The sequence below is a fragment of the Hydra viridissima genome, unplaced genomic scaffold (genome assembly GCF_058129835.1).
Source record: "Hydra viridissima isolate aposymbiotic clone 2 unplaced genomic scaffold, HvirCarnegie_v1 scaffold_7, whole genome shotgun sequence".
Classification (NCBI taxonomy): domain Eukaryota; kingdom Metazoa; phylum Cnidaria; class Hydrozoa; order Anthoathecata; family Hydridae; genus Hydra; species Hydra viridissima.
This window is the reverse complement of record NW_028324306.1, coordinates 7030533-7050709: the sequence shown is the minus strand read 5'-3', so window position 1 is coordinate 7050709 and position 20177 is coordinate 7030533. Positions and strand designations below refer to the sequence as shown.

At 30.3% G+C, this 20177-nt stretch overlaps 2 protein-coding genes across 18 annotated transcripts in view; both read left to right on the top strand.

Annotated features, from left to right (window-relative positions):
* Nucleotides 1-352: 352 nt before the first annotated feature.
* LOC145183907 (heat shock 70 kDa protein) lies at nucleotides 353-5664 on the top strand. Its single transcript, XM_080059408.2, has 4 exons — nucleotides 353-3303; nucleotides 3422-3495; nucleotides 3688-5184; nucleotides 5351-5664. Exons 1-4 carry the CDS (start codon nucleotides 3099-3101, stop codon nucleotides 5537-5539), a joined length of 1965 nt encoding a protein of 654 aa, XP_079915534.2. The 5' UTR covers nucleotides 353-3098; the 3' UTR covers nucleotides 5540-5664.
* Nucleotides 5665-7323: 1659 nt separating this feature from the next.
* LOC145184399 (uncharacterized) overlaps nucleotides 7324-20177 on the top strand; it is a 21644-nt gene continuing 8790 nt past the window's right edge. For 2 of the 17 annotated variants that reach the window (XM_090092883.1, XM_090092900.1), the window contains exons 1-12: nucleotides 7436-7556; nucleotides 9906-9984; nucleotides 13251-13344; nucleotides 13550-13612; nucleotides 14313-14350; nucleotides 14705-14768; nucleotides 15005-15070; nucleotides 15258-15330; nucleotides 15555-15602; nucleotides 15816-15950; nucleotides 16094-16291; nucleotides 20114-20177. The exon at nucleotides 20114-20177 is cut by the window's right edge and continues 65 nt beyond it. In XM_090092883.1, the coding sequence (XP_089949009.1) occupies nucleotides 9953-9984; nucleotides 13251-13344; nucleotides 13550-13612; nucleotides 14313-14350; nucleotides 14705-14768; nucleotides 15005-15070; nucleotides 15258-15330; nucleotides 15555-15602; nucleotides 15816-15950; nucleotides 16094-16291; nucleotides 20114-20177 (875 nt within the window). In that variant the 5' untranslated portion in view covers nucleotides 7436-7556; nucleotides 9906-9952. Of the gene's footprint in view, nucleotides 7557-9905; nucleotides 9985-13250; nucleotides 13345-13549; nucleotides 13613-14163; nucleotides 14202-14312; nucleotides 14351-14704; nucleotides 14769-15004; nucleotides 15071-15257; nucleotides 15331-15554; nucleotides 15603-15815; nucleotides 15951-16093; nucleotides 16292-20113 lie in introns of those variants that run through there. The other 15 variants (XM_090092893.1, XM_090092897.1, XM_090092896.1 and 12 more) reach the window with 15 other exon arrangements.

The following is a 20177-nucleotide window of genomic DNA, read 5'->3' as shown; positions in this document are numbered from 1 at the left end:
AGGAGGCAGCTAGGGGTCGGGGCGGTGTTGGTTTAGCTCCCATTACCCTAATTTTTTGCAAGTCATCCTCATTTGACACCAGTATCAACATACTAGAAGTTTGAGTACGCCCCATGCCTCTTAGTTACCTATCTTGAACAACAAAATTCCTGGGCACTCCCCTAAATTATGCAATTTCTCCCCAGGCTCCCACTAAAAAAGTTGTCGTTTACATTTTTTGAATGAGGAAATGTTTTCTAAAGATAAAAAAAAAAAAAAAAAAAAAAAAAAATTCTGGGGATGTATTGCAAGGTCTTAGAGCATGTTCCTATGCACCGTGCGCACCTATATTTCAAAAAATATGCACAGGTTCATATTGGAAGTCGCATTATTTACATTGTACGCGCAAACTTAGTAACATTTTATAAATAATGAACATTATTTAAAAAAGCATTGTAGTAACTAACATTATAAATGAAAATACCACACTGTATTAAACATGAATTTAATACAGTGTGGTATTTCTAATACTAGGTAAGTTCTAATACTAATTCTAGTTAAGACAAGAAATGATTAGAAAATAGCATTTTCTATGCAATAACTTTATTGGGCATCAAACAGGATGGGCTACTTAAAATATTTAGTCCTGACATGAACTCTCTGAACTATGCAATTTGAGGAAAATTGGAGCACTAAACCAACAGAACATCTAATCCTAGAGTCGGTAATCTTAAGCAAGTTTTGAGATTAGAATGGGACAAAATATATAGAGCCTTCATTTTGAAACTGTTGAAACGCCTCTGGACGCCAAAGGCGCCCATACCTAGTAAAATGTTTTCTAATGGCCCTAAAGACATTTGTTAAAGTTAAATTGACATCATTATGTTATTTGTTGAGGATAAAACTATTATGCATCCTTTTTTCGATTTTCTAGCTTTTGCTACTCTACTCTGTAGGTACTTTTTATTTCTCAACATTTTCGTGATGTGAGGAAACCAAATTTGAGCTCCTAAAATCGTTTGCAGTAATAACGCGATTATAATTTTGAAGCAAGACATTGATTTTTAGAAAATCACAAGCAATTCTCTGATTAACATAAGCTTCAAAGCTTGTTGAAACAAGCTTTGAAACTTCTGATGATAGTTGAAGCTGCCTGTTTTGGTAAAGATTTGGTATCTTCATACAAATGGGATACTGGAGCAATTTATACCTCTGTGTTTCACTCGGCATTTCAGTCACTTCTTCTAATTTGCTATAAGCTCTCTACAACATCTATAGCAAATTAGAACTTATTGGCTAAACTTAAACAAGGAAAAGTTAAAACAGGTTTCAAAATGACAACAACATTTTATTTCAACGGTTTTTTTAACTTTTACTGGATTGTGTCGGATAAAACACTTTTAAGCTTATTGGTTCTTTTTGAGAAAGAAAGAAGAAAAAAAAAAAAAAAAAAAGAAAAACCCATTCATTTGTTACTACTTTAACTCTTCATTCTGATCATAACTGTTTTGCATTCAGAGAACTGTGTTTTGTTGAATACCAGTGAATAGCACCTCACTATGCACTAAGCAGAAGTGAGATTTTAGACACATATGGCCTAAATTCAAAAACCGACTAAATACTGTGTAGTGAGATGAATCTCTGTAGATCAGTAGAGAATTTGGTACGGTACTTGTGAAAAGTAGGTGTCAGACTCTCCGTTTAAAGTTCTCTTAAGAGATTCAGTTTTAACTGCCAATCGTTTTCATAGATCATCACAAAATGGCTACTTTCATTTTTCATCAACTTTGTTTCCCTCAGGACAAATTTTTGTAGGCCAAATTTTTAAAGGGCACTCAATATTCTTAGTATTGTAGAGCAGCATTGAATTGGTAGAAAAAAATAGAAGCATAAGTGGACAACTGTGGGTCTTCTGCTGTATTTGTTAGCTGGCTGTTTTTCAGTTTCACAATACAATATTGACAGCCTACCTTTGACTTGAATGCCTTTTTCCTTAATTGTTTGTTTCAGTCAAGACATTGAATTGTAGAAAATCAAAGGCAACTCTCTGATATAAAGTTCAATGAAACGAATTTAATGTTAGTAGTGCTGTAGCATTTTATTAGATTAATGTAGTCCTTAGCAAACTGTTTGGTTCCTAGTTATTTTAAACTTGTGCAGTTACTGTCTAGTTACATCGACATCTAATAGACCAGAAATTTGAGGCAACTGATGCATTTTTTAAAAGTATCAGATTGGCACACACAGAAGAGTAGGTTAAAACTAATGTTCGACCTGTATCTATTTCTTATATGTTTTCTACTAAAAAACTTTCAGTACAAAAGAAGAGCGCACTAGTTTCAGAACCAAATATTTTCTGATAATTATCTCTTGTTATTGTTAACACGTGTCTCGTTTATAACCAGACGAAGCTCTATTAAGTCTTACATTTACGAAAAACTTCTTCTCTGGTGTTTTACACTGAGTAGTTACCTGCAGACCCAATATCTTTTGCAGGCCTAAACTCCCTGTGAAGATTTTACAGCAGACTGACTTATCACTACTCAGATACGCAATGGACATGTGTAGTAAACGTTTAGGAGCTCGCTGTTATTTGATTTGAGAGCCTGATTGCGACTCGTTCTTGAGCGGATTCGAGGAATTAGTAAGATATTGACTTTCGTAACTGAACCAAAACAAAGAGGACGTTACATGTGCTCAATGTAAAAGTTACTAGCTAATTCGACAGTTACTAGCTAATTCAATGTTAAAATTACTAGCTAATTCGACAGAAAACTGGAAAAGTCTAGAACGTTTTTGTATACAGGGAAAGTACTTTACACTACAATAATCACATTTAGCATTCAAAAACACAAGTAATATGTTTTTAATACACTTTCTTTGTGTTATTATGTGTATTTTGCATAATTATTATTAAATTTGAAAAGTTGTTAAGTTAATAGTTTTTTGAACGTTAAAATAAACGTACGTTGTCCCCCCGTCCATTTTCATACGACTTCAACTCAAACGGTATAAATGAGGACTGTAGTGTGATTATAAACAAATCAACATCTGGACGTAGTGACTAGAACTCTAATAGAAAAAAAGTAGAAGCTAAGTGTAATTTGCTAAAAAAAAAAATGTCTAAAGCTCCAGCGATTGGAATCGATCTTGGAACGACTTACTCTTGCGTTGGTGTTTTCCAACATGGTAAAGTCGAGATTATTGCTAACGAGCAAGGAAACCGTACCACTCCTAGCTACGTTGCATTCACTGACACCGAAAGATTGATTGGAGATGCTGCCAAGAATCAAGTGGCTATGAATCCTTCGAACACAGTATTCGGTAAGCCTTGTAAAGAGTCTTGTCTCAACATTTCGTTAAGAAAATAGGTGTAATATTTGGGAAACAGAAGTTTCCAATTGTGAAAACGCATGCTGAAAAAATGGGGTTCTCTTTTTAGATGCAAAGCGACTGATTGGGCGAAAGTTCAACGACTCGTCTGTCACTTCAGATAGAAAGCATTGGCCTTTTACAGTAAGCTTTTTTTTTTTTTTTTTTTGACTTTGTTTATAGTGTTGTGTAAACACACCAAACACTAACTGCATTGCCAAGATGCATGATGACAACAAGCATCGTGAGTGTTTTGTTGTGCATGCATTCCTTTTTTGCTGGCAGTGATAAAGTTGGCTTAGAACGCATGCAGTAGCTTAGAAATTTCTTTTACAGGTTATAGACGAGGGATCTAGACCCAAGATACAAGTGGAATTCAAAGGAGAAACCAAGTCGTTTTACCCAGAGGAGATATCGTCCATGGTCTTGTTGAAGATGAAAGAAATAGCAGATGCATATCTTGGAAAGAAGGTTCAAGATGTCGTGATAACCGTCCCCGCATACTTTAATGATTCGCAACGTCAAGCAACTAAAGATGCGGGAGTTATAGCTGGATTAAACGTGCTGCGCATCATAAACGAGCCGACTGCAGCTGCTATTGCCTATGGCCTGGATAAGAAAGTCGGTACTGAAAAGAACGTGCTCATATTCGATTTGGGAGGTGGTACTTTTGATGTTTCCATACTGGCCATCGAAGACGGCATATTCGAAGTAAAATCGACTGCTGGCGACACTCATCTCGGCGGTGAAGATTTCGATAACCGTCTTGTCAACCATTTTGTTGAGGAATTCAAGAGAAAGCATAAGAAAGACATTTCTGGCAACAAACGAGCTGTTAGACGTCTGAGGACCGCATGCGAGCGAGCCAAGAGAACACTTTCAGCAAGTACACAGGCGAGCGTGGAGATCGATTCGCTCTTCGACGGTATCGACTTCTACACGTCAATTACACGGGCACGTTTTGAAGAGCTGTGCATCGATCTGTTCAGAGGCACTCTCACCCCTGTTGCAGACGCCATTAGAGACGCAGGGAAAAACAGCAGCGGACAAAACTTTTCCAAGTCCGATATCCATGAAGTGGTTTTGGTCGGTGGCTCCACTCGCATTCCAAAAGTGCAGAGCCTTCTTCAAGAGTTCTTCAACGGAAAAGAGCTTAACAAGTCTATCAACCCAGACGAAGCCGTGGCATACGGCGCTGCAGTTCAAGCTGCCATCTTAGCTGGGGATAAGCACGAGGCAGTTCAGGACCTTCTGCTTCTTGACGTCGCCCCTCTGTCACTCGGAATCGAGACTGCTGGAGGCGTATTCACTCCGTTGATCAAGAGAAACACTACGGTTCCGACAAAATACTCGCAAATATTCTCCACCTATGCAGACAATCAACCCGGAGTGCTGATCCAAGTGTTTGAAGGCGAGAGAAGCATGACAGCCCACAATAACCTGCTGGGCAAGTTCGAACTTTCTGGAATTCCACCTGCCCCAAGAGGTGTTCCTCAAATTGAAGTTACATTTGACGTGGATGCTAATGGCATTTTGAACGTTTCCGCACTGGACAAGAGTACGGGAAAAGAAAACAAAATAACCATTACCAACGACAAAGGGCGCCTTTCCAAAGAAGACATCGAGAGAATGGTTCAAGAGGCGGAAAAATACAAAGCTGACGACGACCTTCAACGAGACAAGGTGCAAGCGAAGAACGGTTTGGAAAGCTACTGCTACAACATGAAACAAACCGTCGAGGACGAAAAAGTAAAGGACAAGATTAGCGACGAAGATAAAAAAACAATCCTCAAGAAGTGCAACGAAACTGTGGAATGGCTAGATCGAAATCAGGTAAGCTTTGTGGTCACTTCTTACAAGTCACTTCTTACGATTACCTACTTAATACTTCTTAATCCTAAAATGAGAGAGGTTTTTTTTTTACTTTTTGAAAGAACGAAAATGCGATTGAAGGGAGTAACGAGCGTCATATTTGTTATTACTTGTTCTATTTTTTTAGACTGCGGAAAAGGACGAGTTCGAGCACAAACAAAAAGAGCTTGAAAAAGTGTGCAACCCTATCATTACGAAACTCTATCAAGCTGGCGGTGCGCCTGGAGGCATGCCAGGTGGAATGCCCGGAGGTATGCCTGGCGGCGGCTCACACAAGGCTAGTTCTGGTGGACCAACGATTGAAGAAGTCGATTGAGATTTGATAGAACTTTAATAGATCTGATAGGCAATTATTTTTGAAACTATATACATTGTAAATATGTTGATATTTTTACACGCATGTACATTTTTGTATTTAGTACAGATAACTAATTTTTATGAGCTGAGTCTTATGAATTGAACCAATTTGCACGTCTTTCGAAGAAGCTACTACAAATAATTTTGAAGTGGCTCCATAAAATTTTGTTTTAATATCAACTCTTGTGGAAGCCTTAATCTTGCTTGCTCTGAGGATCAGGTAACAACTATACTTGACGGAAAATAAGTTTTCCTTCCTCAAATAAAGTTGCTCTGCGAAATGCGTGCCAAAAACGTTCTACAACCCGAAGATTCCACCACAAGACACCACCACATCATAGTTTGGTGTAAATTACTAAAAAATTTACGAAGAAAAAGTTTCTCCTAGAAACTAACATCTCTGAAAAATTTCAGATAGGATTCTACTTGAGCGTCAAAATCAGTTTCATTTTACAGCATGCATGTGTAAACGAGACTTGTACTTGTTACTTCTTCCTCTACTTTCCTTTAGAATCGAAACGTATAAACGAGACATCTCCTTGCCAGCTCCTTCATTTTCCTCTGGAGTCGAGACCCAGGCACTATTGCATTATTTTGATGGTTTTTTAAAAGAATGATTCTGTTTTTTAACACGTTATAGATCTTTTTTACTTCGGCGGTGGTGAAACTTAATTGTTTTGATTTGGTGTTTCCTGTAAAAGCCCTATGCTATTTGCACCATACGTAATCGTAAGCTATATGCAGCGAAAGTTCAACGCGCTTTTATTTTATTTTCACGTGCTTTGAGAGTCTTCTGTTGCTGCTCTTTTTTAATACTTTGTGGAAAGTCTTTTATAAATTCTAGGAACTTTTTTGCTTTTGTACTTCATGTTGTATCCAAAAATTTAGCTACTATATATCAATTGCCATCCAAGTTTTTATTTGCTCTTTCCAGGTTACCCTTTCAATTTTTTTCCCTATTGTTTCTTGCTCTTTCTAAATTTCAATTTTATTTTCTCCAAAATTCTTTGCATTTTTAATCAATTCATCATACAATCTAATTTTGAGAAAACGGAAGCTTTTAGATGGTAGTTTTTTTACATAATTCATATATATAACCCGAGTCTGGAAAATTTTGCAAATGAATAATCACTTGTTCATGTGTGTGTGCGTGTGTGTGTGTGTGTGTGTGTGTGTGTGTGTGTGTGTGTGTGTGTGTGTGTGTGTGTGTGTGTGTACAATTATGATTTAGGAGTTCATTACACCCCAAGTATCTATTTATTTAACCGCCATCACTTTAATATATAGTGGCTGATGATTGACTGTAGATATATAACTTTACGTAACTCAAAAAGTTGAGTTTTTTTTGTATTTCTTGAAACTTCACCTACCATTTTTTATTGTACTTGTACCCCTTCACCTGAAAATTGGTTTCAACGGCTTTGTCATTTTCATCTTTGTTAAACGGTTTTTTAAAAACCATTACTGAAGAAATTCAAACATTTTTACGGTTCATTTTGTTTCAAAACAAGAAATAATACTGAAACCAAATTAGGAACGCAATTTATTATTTTGCTTTTTCATTCATTCAATTTATTATTTTGCTTATTCATAGTTCACTTGTAAAATGTTTTTTAATTCAGATTTTCAAATATTTCAATTAAATTATTTATTTTAACGATAAAGCGACCTAGTATAAAACGTTAGCAAACAAATAGACCATGTTTTCCCAATTGAATGAAAAATTAGCTCGGGGAAAAGGGTGAGAGAACTTCAAGCTCTGACGTTCAAGGAGCATACTAAAATCATAAATCTTTTATGCAATAAATATTATCCTTTTTGAATTACTTAATTTAATAACTTGCACGGTTGCCGTCAACAATTAATAATTAAAAAAGACGTTAATCGTGTATGTTTACAAAATCTGCGTAAAAATTATTTTAAAACGTCCGAAAACCAATGACAACAAACAAGGCCTGAGACTCATAACTTCTTAGGTAATCATCCTTTCTTATAAACAGTTTTTAAAATTGAAAGTTTTCGAATGTAATATATATATATATATATATATATATATATATATATATATATATATATATATATATATATATATATATATATATATATATATATATATATATATACATATATGTAAATATATATTCAATTATGCTCAAATCTTAACTCTGAGGGGGGGCCAAGGTATGGTTTGAAGCACTCCTTTAGCTCCCAGATTCAACAAATATTTTTTCACTAACTTACAAATCTGTTTTAATTCATTAACTTGTAGGATAAAATTATCCCCAATGAGTTTTTTGTCTTAAAGACAGCATGATTTGTAAAATATTTTTTTATTTTTCTCCTGTAAACTTTTCCTGTATTCTGGCAATATCCTCTTCTCCTTTAATTAAAATGAATCCTCAAACTTTTATATTTCCTCCATTATGTTTCACTAGTGATGTTCGACAAGATTCCATTAATGCTTCTCTTTTTCTTTGTCTTACATACTAATATCTATTCATCTCAACTAGTTGAAATTTTAATTCATCTGTAAACCTTGGCATATTAGTTTTTTTGCTGCTTTATTTTTTTTTTTTGTAAATTTTAATCTTTTTATTTTATTGCCTTTGTGTAATAAAGGTTTTTTGATAGCCCACAACCCTTAAACCAGACCATAACAAAGATCATCACACACAGTGCATGGATGTGCTATAAATGTACTTACTTTTTTATAAATTTATAATGCTGATACTTTTTAAAACTGTTCGTCATGTATGATTAACTTTTTGGGACAACCAGACTTCTTTTTATCCAATACATCACCAGTTTTGACGTATTTTTTTAACCAAGGATTGGTAACAAATCACATATTTGGCTATTTTCATTTGATAATAATCTTCTTCAAGTAACATAATCACATGGTTTCTGTTGTTAGTTGATATTTGTTGCATTCTATCAGTATATAAAAGTATATTTTATCAAAATGAAAATCTTTTGAACTCAAAGCAAAATATTTTTGACAATAAAATGTTTAAATCACAAAGAGTATTTAATAGTAACTAAAAAATCTTCTTCAAAATATTATTTATTAAAAGATATTTAACAATAATGATTTAATTTAAAACTTAAAGGAAATTAAGTAAAAATTTGTATAGGTCCTATTAACTTTGGACATGTTATATATGTATATATTGTATTAACATCTGAAAACCATAAAAGAAAGAAGAAAAAAAGTTGAGTAAGAAAAGTCTGTTTGATCAAGTTGATAAGTGACTTAATTATTTGTTTAAGTAATTGTTTTATTTATATTATTCTACTTTGTTAATAAAATTGTATTTACCCATTGTAAAAACAAAAGGTTTAAAATAAATTTTATCGTAAAAATCCTAAAAAAATAATATTGTATAACAAAGCATAGTTGAAGTTTATCATCTCATTAAACTTTTTTTATCAACTTTTTTCTGCCATATAAAGTTCTTTTGTTGAACAATGGCATTATGAATGTAAATGCCATTTGAAATTTGTAGTATATTAGTGTAAGATAATCAACCATCAGAGATTATTTGAGTACCAGGTAAAATCCATTGTTCTATTATAGATAGCAGTGTTTCTTAGCAACTGTTAGACACCTCTACATGACAGCAACACCTTAAATTTTGCTCTATTATCCCAAAAAATTCAAAAACCCTGTCACCATTGATCATGTTTATATTTCTGATAAAAATGTTTTGACTAGCCAATCTCAACATCTATTGGATTGCCTTTCGTACTTAAGCATCCAAGTTGTTAGTCACAAATTTGAGACTCTTTTGGGTGATTAGTACTTTGGTTAAAATAAAGCACCACATATGCAATTTTAAAAAAATAGCATTTATAGAGGTAGATAACTTCTTTCAAAAAATAAATGATTTGTACAGCATTACTAAAGTTGTTTTCATTACTGTGCCAGCCCTATCTTGGTTGTGAATATTGTAGTATCACAAAAGAACTTATCCTACGTGTGAAACATCAATTATTTTGATACATGCACTAGGTCTACCGGTCATTTTTGAAAGTGATGTAACTGGGATGGATTGAAAACAGGATTTAAGAAAAAGAAAGAAAAGTTTTGACAATTGTTATAAAGAGGAATGGATAACATAACTTTTATTGTAAAACAAAGCATAGGAAAATCCTTTTAATTTATGTGTTAATATTTCATGTACTCAAATACTGTTATTATTACTTGTTATAGAGTTATTAAAATGTTAAATTTTGATAAAAATTCTCTTCAAAGACTTTCAATCAAAATACTATTATATGTAATAATAAGTGTTTTTTTTATTATTTATTTTTTTACTTTTAAGACAGGTAAATTCTTTAAAAATGATTCAAAAATCTCTTTTTTGGAAAAATGTCATATGAGGATCAAGATGTCAAAAAAAGGTAAGTTTGATAATATTTAAGGATTATTTTTGTACTAGGGTTGTGATTTGGTTTTACAAGTCAAGCTGTTTAATTATTTTTATGTGTTATATGCTTAAATATAGAGTATCAATCTAAGTAATCAAGAGTGCAACAAAAGGAAATGTTTATGATGCCAATCATCCCTTTAGGTTTAACCAAAAAGTAAAAATGTTATTAATTTAAAATCTCCTATATTTAAATTCTGTAATTATAGCAAGTGATGCTATTATAAAATTTAAAAAATTAATAGTGTTAATTAAATTTTACAAACAAATTAAAAAATATCTATTTATATATGTATTTGAATTAGGCATTTTGTCATATAAATCCTGCCTGCATTTTTGTAAGTATTAAGTAAATTTCAATAAACTGACTCTGTTAAAAATGTGCTTCAAAGAAAAATAAAATGATAAATACTTTAAAGCTTTTTAAAAAATAACAAATTTTATCATGATGTAGGATCTAATATTGACCAAACATTAATTTGATCATCATAATGAGATTTTAAGAAAAATCTATATTAGTTTCATAAACTTTAATATCTATAATAAATAAAATGCTAAAGAATGATTGAGATTAAAAATTCTTGATTATTTGAAATTAATACATAATAAAAACCTACAACAAAAGTAGTATAAAAGGTTAATTGTTTTTGGACAGAGGCGTATCTAGGTTTTAAAGCGCCTGTGGCAAACCAAAATTTAAAATTTATACATTTGGTATAAATGTTCAAACTGTACTTTTTTTACTTTCAAAGTGGCAAATTTTTTATTGTGTACATAGTTTGTTTTCTTTGTCTTCTTTTAATATTAAGTGGTGCTTAGTCACAAAACCAATTTTAATCCATAAAAGCTTTGGAAAAGATTCATTTTTTGATTTTCTAAAAGCACATTCACAACAAGTGATATCCTTTAAAAATGTCATGCAGGATAATATCTTAAAGATTTTGATCAAGGATCCTACAAGCCTTGTCATAACAAAATGTGTAGAACCAAGGGTATCTTTCTATTGGATCTCGTATGATTAATTATGTACCTTATGGATGTTAAAATTTGGCAGTTTTCTTAGACAAAAACTTTGAGCCCAAAGATACTGAGTTGACAAAAGATAGATAAAAATACTTTTATTCCATCAAATAAACATACCAATATGGTTTAGTTGATATCAATGTTACTGCTTTCTGCTGTGATTGCTGCTTCAATCCAATATCAAAACTTTGAGCAGGTCTTGTTGATGTGTTTGTCTGTTGACCCAGTCCAGGTCCAAGATATTGAGCTGATGAGCTGGTCAGGAGAGGTAGGTGGCCAGATATTTTTAGACCAGAATTTCAGCAAACCACTGCTGGTAATATTGGCCTTGTGACACAGAGCTCCATGTTGCATGAAAACATAATTTGCAGGTTTAGAATATTTGGCTTGAACCCAAAGAAGGATGTGAGGATACAGAACTCTTTCAATATAGTATTGGGCTACCATTTTCAGCCCAGAAATTAGAAATACTGGTGGAATTTTTTTACCATTGGAATTGGCCAATCCAAAAATCATGATCTATGTGGGATGCTTTGTCTGAAATGCAAACCTGACCTTGTCTGGGATATCCATGACTTTTAAAGATGAGAGAAATTGAGCATGACAGAAATTTGAAACCGGATTTGCTTTTTATCTGAGAAAAAAATAATCAGTGTGTTCTTCTTAAAGATAGATCTGATCTTCTTACATTTTTTAAGTCTGGAGGCCTTTAGTTTTTCAGTGAACATAAATCTTTTTGTCATAACTAAGACCATGTCCCAGCTTGTTTTCTGACAGAAAAGTTACTTATCCCAAGATCTCAAGCTGTGGTTTTCATTGCCTTAGGCGGGTTGGTTCGGATCCTCCTCTAGGTCTTGTTGACAAAATCCTGGCTAATAACTGAAACGGATTTGTCACTTTCAGGCGTCCTTTCTGTGGTCCCAAAAACATCAAGCCTCTTCTTCATATTTAAACAGTCTTTCTGGGGATCTTGAGATCTTGAACAATCTCAGAAACTGACATTCCCATGTCAAGAACTTTGACAACTTCCACAGTTTTTTTATTCGTTATTCTTTCAGGGAAATTATTTTAAGAATTTATTTACATTTTTTATATCTTTGAAATTATCGAAATCTTTGGCAAAGAAATTTTTTTGGGAAATTGCTCGGTGCAATCACAAAATTTCATCAAAGTTGAGTGCTAAATTTTAATATGCATACAGTAGAATATTAACAAAATAATGCTATAAGTCCTATGTATTTTACATGTTGTGTTCCTGTGCTTAAATTTTGTAGGGTTGTCTTAAAGGAATGTGCAATTATCTTCTACTGTTTTAAAAAGCTAATTATCATCATGTCGTGTTTAGCTGCAATTGCACCTCTAAATTTAGTGTGTCACAATTTGCAAGTAATGCAAGATTATATTATGTCCTTATTTTCTCTATGAAACATTTGAAACTTAAAAAACTAAAAAAACAGCAACTGGTGCCTAAATTGGTTTTCTTCTTCAAATGAGGATTGATTTTTTAAATTATCTAAGTTAAAATCTTCTTCTACATTTGTTGAACATCTGGTTTATTAATTTTATGATTTTCTAACGGTGTGAGTGACATTGAATCTAAGATTCCTGTGTTTGGTTGTTTAATGAGAGACAAATAACTTGCTCAATTTCTTTGTATAAAAAGCCTCTAACTCTTGTAAGTTTCTTACTTCAGTTCCTCTTTCTTTTAACAAAAGAAAGTGGAATTAAATTTTTAATAACCAAGTTAAGGTGGAAATGCTATTTCTTTTGATTTTCCTGAGCTTTTTAAAAAGATACATTAAAATTTTAAAATATACTGTTAATTAAAAATATTAGTTGTAACTAAAAAGTATATAAAAAATGTTAGAGATTTAAATTATCAAAAAAATCTGCTTTAAAAATGGAGAATTAAAACTATGTTGAATATAGTTGTATACCATATTTCCTTGAAGAAAAATTGTAAAAAACTCTTAGAGAGAGTGAATCCATAGTATAAAAAATTTCAAATGATTTTTTTAAACATTTTAACATCAACTCTAGTTGATTTCAAACAAATGCTTGGGCAATATTATTAATTAAATTTGATTAAATTATTGATTAATATTGATTAAAATAATCTTTTAAAATTAAGTTTTTTAATGAAAATATTTTTATCATTTGATATTTATTATTTATTTGATTATTCATTTATTACTTTTGGCATTCCTCTTGAAATAGTACCCATGGGAACTGCCCTACCTGGTATACCCTAGATACGCCACTGCTTTTGGATGTTATTTGTTCATGTTGTTCCCTTCACTATAAAATTCATGTAAGTAAACTTAAAAAATTAAATCAAAGGTGCAATCAAAGTGAATGTATTACAAATAAAAAAAAAAAGTTTGGGCTTAGAATTAAAGTAATTGAAACTAATATCTCATTTTTGTAGACACAAGTTATTCAAATAAATTTTTTTGTTTTTAATAGACTCTGTTCTACTAGATATCCTTTATATTGCTTGATTTCCTTGTATCTAGGTCGTGCTGATCGAAATGCTATTGATTCAGTATTGGATGACTTGCTCGGAAGTGATGTTGAGGGTAAAACTCTAAACTTTTATCATTTCCACAATAGAAAGCACTTGCAAAATTCTATCATGTAATGTTTTCTTAATTTAATATTTATATATTTTCATACTTAACCAAATTATTATGCTGTCAATAAAAACATTTAAAAAGTTTAATTTAAAACAATTATGGCTTCTGTATAATAATGTTTTAAAGCATATACTTTGTTACAATGAGAAGCTATTTGTTGCAATTATAGTGAAGGTTATAATATCAATTAAAGTTAAGCAGCAACAAGTATTAAAGATGTCTGATTTTTGCATTTTCTGATGCACTCATAAATATTCCCTATTCTTAGTCAAAGATCAAATAAATCAAAAGTTGTCAAATTAAAGCATCATTAATATTGTATCATATTAATGATTGCTATTCACATTCTGAGTTTTTATCTTTCTTTAACTAATTGACTTTATCTTTTTTCTCACCTTGCATGCTTTTGCTAGTAGTAGCTCATGTTAATTTATGGCATCAGAACTTTGGTTTAGTGAATTGATTAAAAAATCGATGAAATAATATTATTTTAGAGAAGAAGAAGCCTACAGAAAAATCACCTGTTAAAAAAGTAATATCCTAAACTCTTGATTACTTAAAATTATTAGTATTTAAAAGCTATTTTAACTATTATTTTTATTGTTACTTTAATGTCTTCTGATAAAAATAGTCTTCCATTTAGTTGACCAACAAATCTGCTAAAGTTTCACTGACATCAAAGTAGGAGAAATTTTGTTATTTAACTTTTTTGTATTTTAATTATAGTTTAATGGAATGAAGTGCCTATAAAAGAGTTGTAAAATGTAATAAACTATGGACTAATTTGTTATATTTTATCTAAATGCATACAAACTTTATTCTTGATGCTTAATATTTTAGCTCTTATACCTTTTTAATTTTATTTTCATGCTTTCAAATTATCCAATATATTTTAAAATTTAGTTTGTGGAAGATTATAATAAAGCATACTATATATATAAAACATATTTGATAAGAATTGCTGTAGAGCATATAACTATATGCTCTACAGCAATTCTTATCAAATATAAAACATTTTTAAATATACTTCTTTAGAGCTAGTGATGCCGAGTTTTACAAGAACCTAAAAATATTAGCTGACAATAGTACTGTTAGTAAAGTGAGTCGATTTTCATTATAGTTACATCAATAAAAAATTAAAAACATTTGCAAAACATTTAAAATATTATTTATCCTACTAAGGAGATAAAAACTAGAGTGTATATATATATAATATATATATATATATATATATATATATATATATATATATATATATATATATATATATATATACTAGTTTTTATCTCTTTGATCTATGTTCATTGTATTTTCTTTACTTAAATTTTTTTTTAGCAAGATGATGATGAAGAGGAGTCTCTTTCAGATGAAGGTGTTAAGAAGCTTGCTGATGATATTGGAGTAAATTTACTTTAAATAAAATGAAATGTAGTTTTTATAAATGTCTTATAACTATTTTTATTAGTATTGTTGAGTATGAAAAAATTGATATTTCAAATCCACTGTGTTATTACATTTACATTACTTCTTTGTGTCTGCTGTTTTGTTACTTTTTTTAAGCTGAAATTAATAAAATTATTGGTTCCAGGACTTAGATGACCTTGATAGTAATTTGTTCGCAAATTTGAAGAGCAATCAAAAGAAAAACCAGGACAAATCAGGTAAATGTTTAATTTTTAGATTTTTTTTTTTTGCTAATTAAAGCTTAGGTTCTTATTGTTCATTGTAAGGGCTTTCAAGCCTGTTTAGAATTTTTCTTTCATGTTTTAAGGTTTTGTAGTATGTAGAAAAATGCTATTCAGCTCTAAATCTTTTCATCTATAACATATTGTTATGCAATACATATATATTATTGTATCTTCAAAAAAATGTTGATTATGTTTAGTTAAAAGTATCAAAGTTCTAAAAAAAGAAAAAACTACAGCAACAAAAGGTAATGTTAAAATGAATCATGTTAAGCAGACTAAACTTTCATATAAAAAAAAATGATCTTTTATTGTAGTTTAAATAGCTATGAAGCTTGAGATTCAACTTTCTAAATTGCTTTTATTCTTTTTTTGCTGTGTGCATGTTTATTTCTTAAATCTATATCCTTTAAAGAAAAATATACAACAATTTCTTAAATATGATTTATTTTACATCTTAGCATATGATATAGATGATCCACTTGCGGATTTGCTATCTGATAATGACTCTATAAAAGTATCAAAAAAGTCTGTTGCTGTTAAAAAGACAAAAAAAAATAAAGAAAGTACAGATCCAGGTTTAGACTCAAATTTATGTAAATTATATTTAAAATGATTTTTTTTTTCACTTAAGTATGAAAATATTTTAGTATGGTTTATGTTGTATTTTGTTGTATTTTACAAATAATTTCTTTTTAGTAAAATTTACTTGCTGTAGTTATTTATTTGTAACGTATAGATGCTAGTAGCCAAAGTTTATCAAATAATGGGGAAAAAGCAAAATCATTAGATTCTAGACGCTCACAAGTTGAGCTACCAGCTGATAACAACAATTACATATCACCAGACAAATCAATTGTTGAACAAACAAATGAAAAATTTCAGCAAGGAAAAAAATCAGTGGATTCAGCTGAGACATCTACTTTGAAGAACATAGGTGAGTTTTTTTGTAACTAAATATGTTAAAGTGCTATTCTTGCTGACCAAACATTTTATGACTTTTGAGTTCCTCATAAAAGATTGGGATTTTTTGACTCCTGAGTCAGAATCTAATTTCCACTTGCTTCAGAAAAATATTACAACTTTTAAAAACATTCATTTATTTGAAATAATTTTTGCAGCCATTATTTTTGAAAGTAAAGAAATAAAAAATTTACTTTTGCAGTAAAGTTTTTAAAAGTTTGGTAGAAAACAAAAAATCAATGATTATTTTGTTAATCAATAAGAGAATGGAAGCAATTGAGCCATCTTATTCAAAATCAGTTTTTCATTGAAAAAAAGGCTAATTTCTGATTTGGAATAACATAAAATGGAATTCAAACTGTTAAATTTTTTATGGGTTCAAGTGATATATTGTCCCAACTATCTTTCAAGATTTTCCACATGTCCTCCTTTGATGGCAGACACTGCCCACAGTTTTTCTGTCCAGATTTCCCATAAAAGTTAAATTGGGTAAAGATCAGAGCTTTGTGGAGACCAAACCATGTTCTTCAAAGCATTTTCACCTGCTTTCATTCTAAATAACCTCTGCATAGTTGGGAGCTATGTTTGAGATAATTGTTCTGCTAGGATAATTATTCCAAACATAGCTCCAAGCAAGGCAAGAACTCATAATAAACCAAGAAAAATCCCAAGTGCCAATATTCTTAAGTAAGATAAGGAGATAAAAATCTTTCTTACCTGTATCCTTTGATTTTTAAAAGATTCACCATATTACCAGAACAAGTTTAATGTGCAAATGTCTGATTTGCAAAGTTGCAAGGGACAAAAAATTTAAATAAGGTTGGCAAAGAAATTTTTGTTGGCAAAGAGATAATTAAATGAATGAAATGTCTAATTTATAATTTGTTTTAAATACAATAGTATTTTTCATTTCTAAAATTTCTTTAAGGCTGCCTTTAGAATAACAAAGTTGTATGATATAGTTGCAGATTTAGCCAACAATTTTAGAGACTCATTATTTAAATATTTTTCTTGGTTATCTAAGTCGTTTGTGGTCAACCTTGTTAAAAAATAAAAAAAAAAGAAAAAAGAAAGGTTACATGGAAAGATTACACAGTATTTATGTGTAAAGTATTTAAACAAAATTTGATTATGGATCAAGATTTTTATGCTTTACATTTAACTTTATTAATGGACCATTCCCTCTATAGAAAAAAACCACAGTGCATTTTGGTCTTTGTATTTACAGAAAATAAACAAATTTTTAAAACATATTATCATGTCAGGAATAAACAAAGTTGATAGCTATGAAATTAGTTTGGAACATGGTTCAAATGCTATTGATATTGATCCATGTTTTTTTAAAAAATATTTCAATTGTTACTCAATCAGTATTTAGAGAAATATCTAATCAGTTTAATCAAATAGATGCTGAAGAAGTTGTACAAGAACAAATAAGCTCTTGGTGAAGATGTCTTTCCTTACTACCTAATAACAGCCAAGAAAAAATACACAAATACTTAATTATAGATGATAGTTCGACTGATTTTGGTGCTATAGTTACTTCAAAGCATAGAATCTCTGGGTATCAGCTATTTAAGGAGAACTTCATTAAAAATTTAGTTGTTAAACCTAATGTCAACATTGAAATAAATTCTTTTCTTATTAGAGCTAACGTTTTAGCTTCAATGAAAAAAATCAGTACCTTATTTATAAACATATTTGTCAAAAAGAAGGAGATATTTTAAATGCTAAATGTAATTGTAAAGCTGGTATGGGAGGATGCTGCAAGCATGTTGCTGCAGTATTATTTCAATTAAATGATTATAAACAATTCAATTTAAATTCTGTACCATTCAATAAAACATGCACAGAAGTGTTACAGCAATGGTATGTTCCTGCTGAAGGAAAAAACTCAGAACCAATTAAGCTAATAAAGTTTCCTTTGAAAAGAGTGATTTAGAAAAGGATCTAAACAACTCAACAAAGCATCCTTTTATATCAGGAAATAGAAACTTTTGTGCAACCCTAATTTTTGCACATAATCCAAGCGATGAAAAAATTAAAAAACTGTCTGATAGTTTATATAATTTAGGAGAAGGAATAGTATTTGCAAATCTTTTAAAAGGAAACAATTATTCCACGTCCTACTATGAAACATTAATATCTGAATATCAGCTAAAAGTAAAAGAACTGGATTTAAATTCTGATATTACATTTAATCTTGTTGATACCATAAATAATGGTTTGAAGTAGAATTCAGTGATTCATTTGAATTTGATGAAACTCAATGTTTATTTCAAAATAGTTCTATCAAAAGAGAAAATAAAGACTTTGGAAAGAGCTACTTTATCACAATCTACAAGTTTATGGTTAGAAGAAAAAAAAATGCTTGACATCTTCAAACTTTGGTTTTGTTATTAATAGACAAAAAAGTATATTTCCTGCCTCTATTTTGAATAGAATTTTGAAAAACAATAAAAAGAACTTTTGCAACAAAGCTTGTAATTGGGGTAAAATAAATGAAAACACCACAATTAAAAAGTATGAAAATATAAAAAATGTATCAGTAATGAGATGCGGATTTATCATTTGCCCAAAATGGCCTTGGCTCCGTACAAGCCCTGATGGAATTGTATAAGTAAATGAAAAAATAAGGGCTATTGAAATCAAATGTTCAAAAAAAGATTTAACTATAGCTGAAGCTTGCCTAGATAAAACATTTTTGCTTACTGTTGTTGATGGCAAAACAATGCTTAAACAAAATCATGTTTATTTTTATCAATGTCAAGGTGTTATGATATTATAAGAGATCATAGAACTAGATTTTATAGTTTATACTGAAAAAAATGTTTTTATTGAGAGTATTAAATTTCTTAAAGAGCAATTGTAAAAAACAAACCTGATGAGGAGTATGAAGGAACAAAGTTTTTCCTACTAATTAAAGATAACGATTTTTTTCTCAAATTACGTTTGGGATGATGTAAAATGATAAGTTTTTGTTTTAGAGCAAATTATTGTTGCATAATGGAACACAACAATTTATGCCACCACGGTATTTTGTTGTTGCTGTTGTTGACTCAACAGAAATATTTTCTTTAATAGAATGAGTTATTAGTTTATCACAAGATATTGTATCATTCAAAATCATTTTGAAAAGTCTTTTTAAATTACTTGACTGTTTATTTTAAAAAGCTTTAACTCTGATTTGTTTATTTTCGGTGAATACAAAGACCAAAATGCATAGCGTTTTTTTTTATAGAGGGAATGGTCCATTTTAGTTAAAAAAATTTTTTTAGACTTCATTTTATAAAAATTATTCAATATAAAATTATGATTGAGTTTTTTACTCTATAAAAATAATTCTAGTCTACTTAATGGTTCAAATTCTCTATTATTCTTTATAAAAATATTACTACTTTGTACAATAATACAAATTCTCTTCTGTTACTGATCGTTTTTACTATGTAAGTCTTTTATTTTTGGAGACATGAGAATAGATTTTGCCTTGCAGTAATTAATTCATTACACAAATTCAATTATAAAATGTAAGTTATAAAGTTATTTTGTGTCAAGCTTTACAATTTTAGCCATAAGCTATTTTGTAATATATTTCATGATCTTTTTTACCCATCCTCAATTAAAAAGTAAAGAATTTTCTCTCTAGGAATTTTTTTTGAAAAAAAAGTTAGAAGTTAGTAAATGCAAAATATTTTGAACTGCAAAACAGTAACATTGTTAATACATTGAAGCTTGTCAAAAAGATGGTTTCGTTTGATCTAAAGTGCTGTGAAATGTTTTATTTTTTGTTTTTAAGATAGCAATGAAACTGATACTGTTCTTTCAAAGAAACCTGCCACTGATTTGACTAAAAGTCCAAA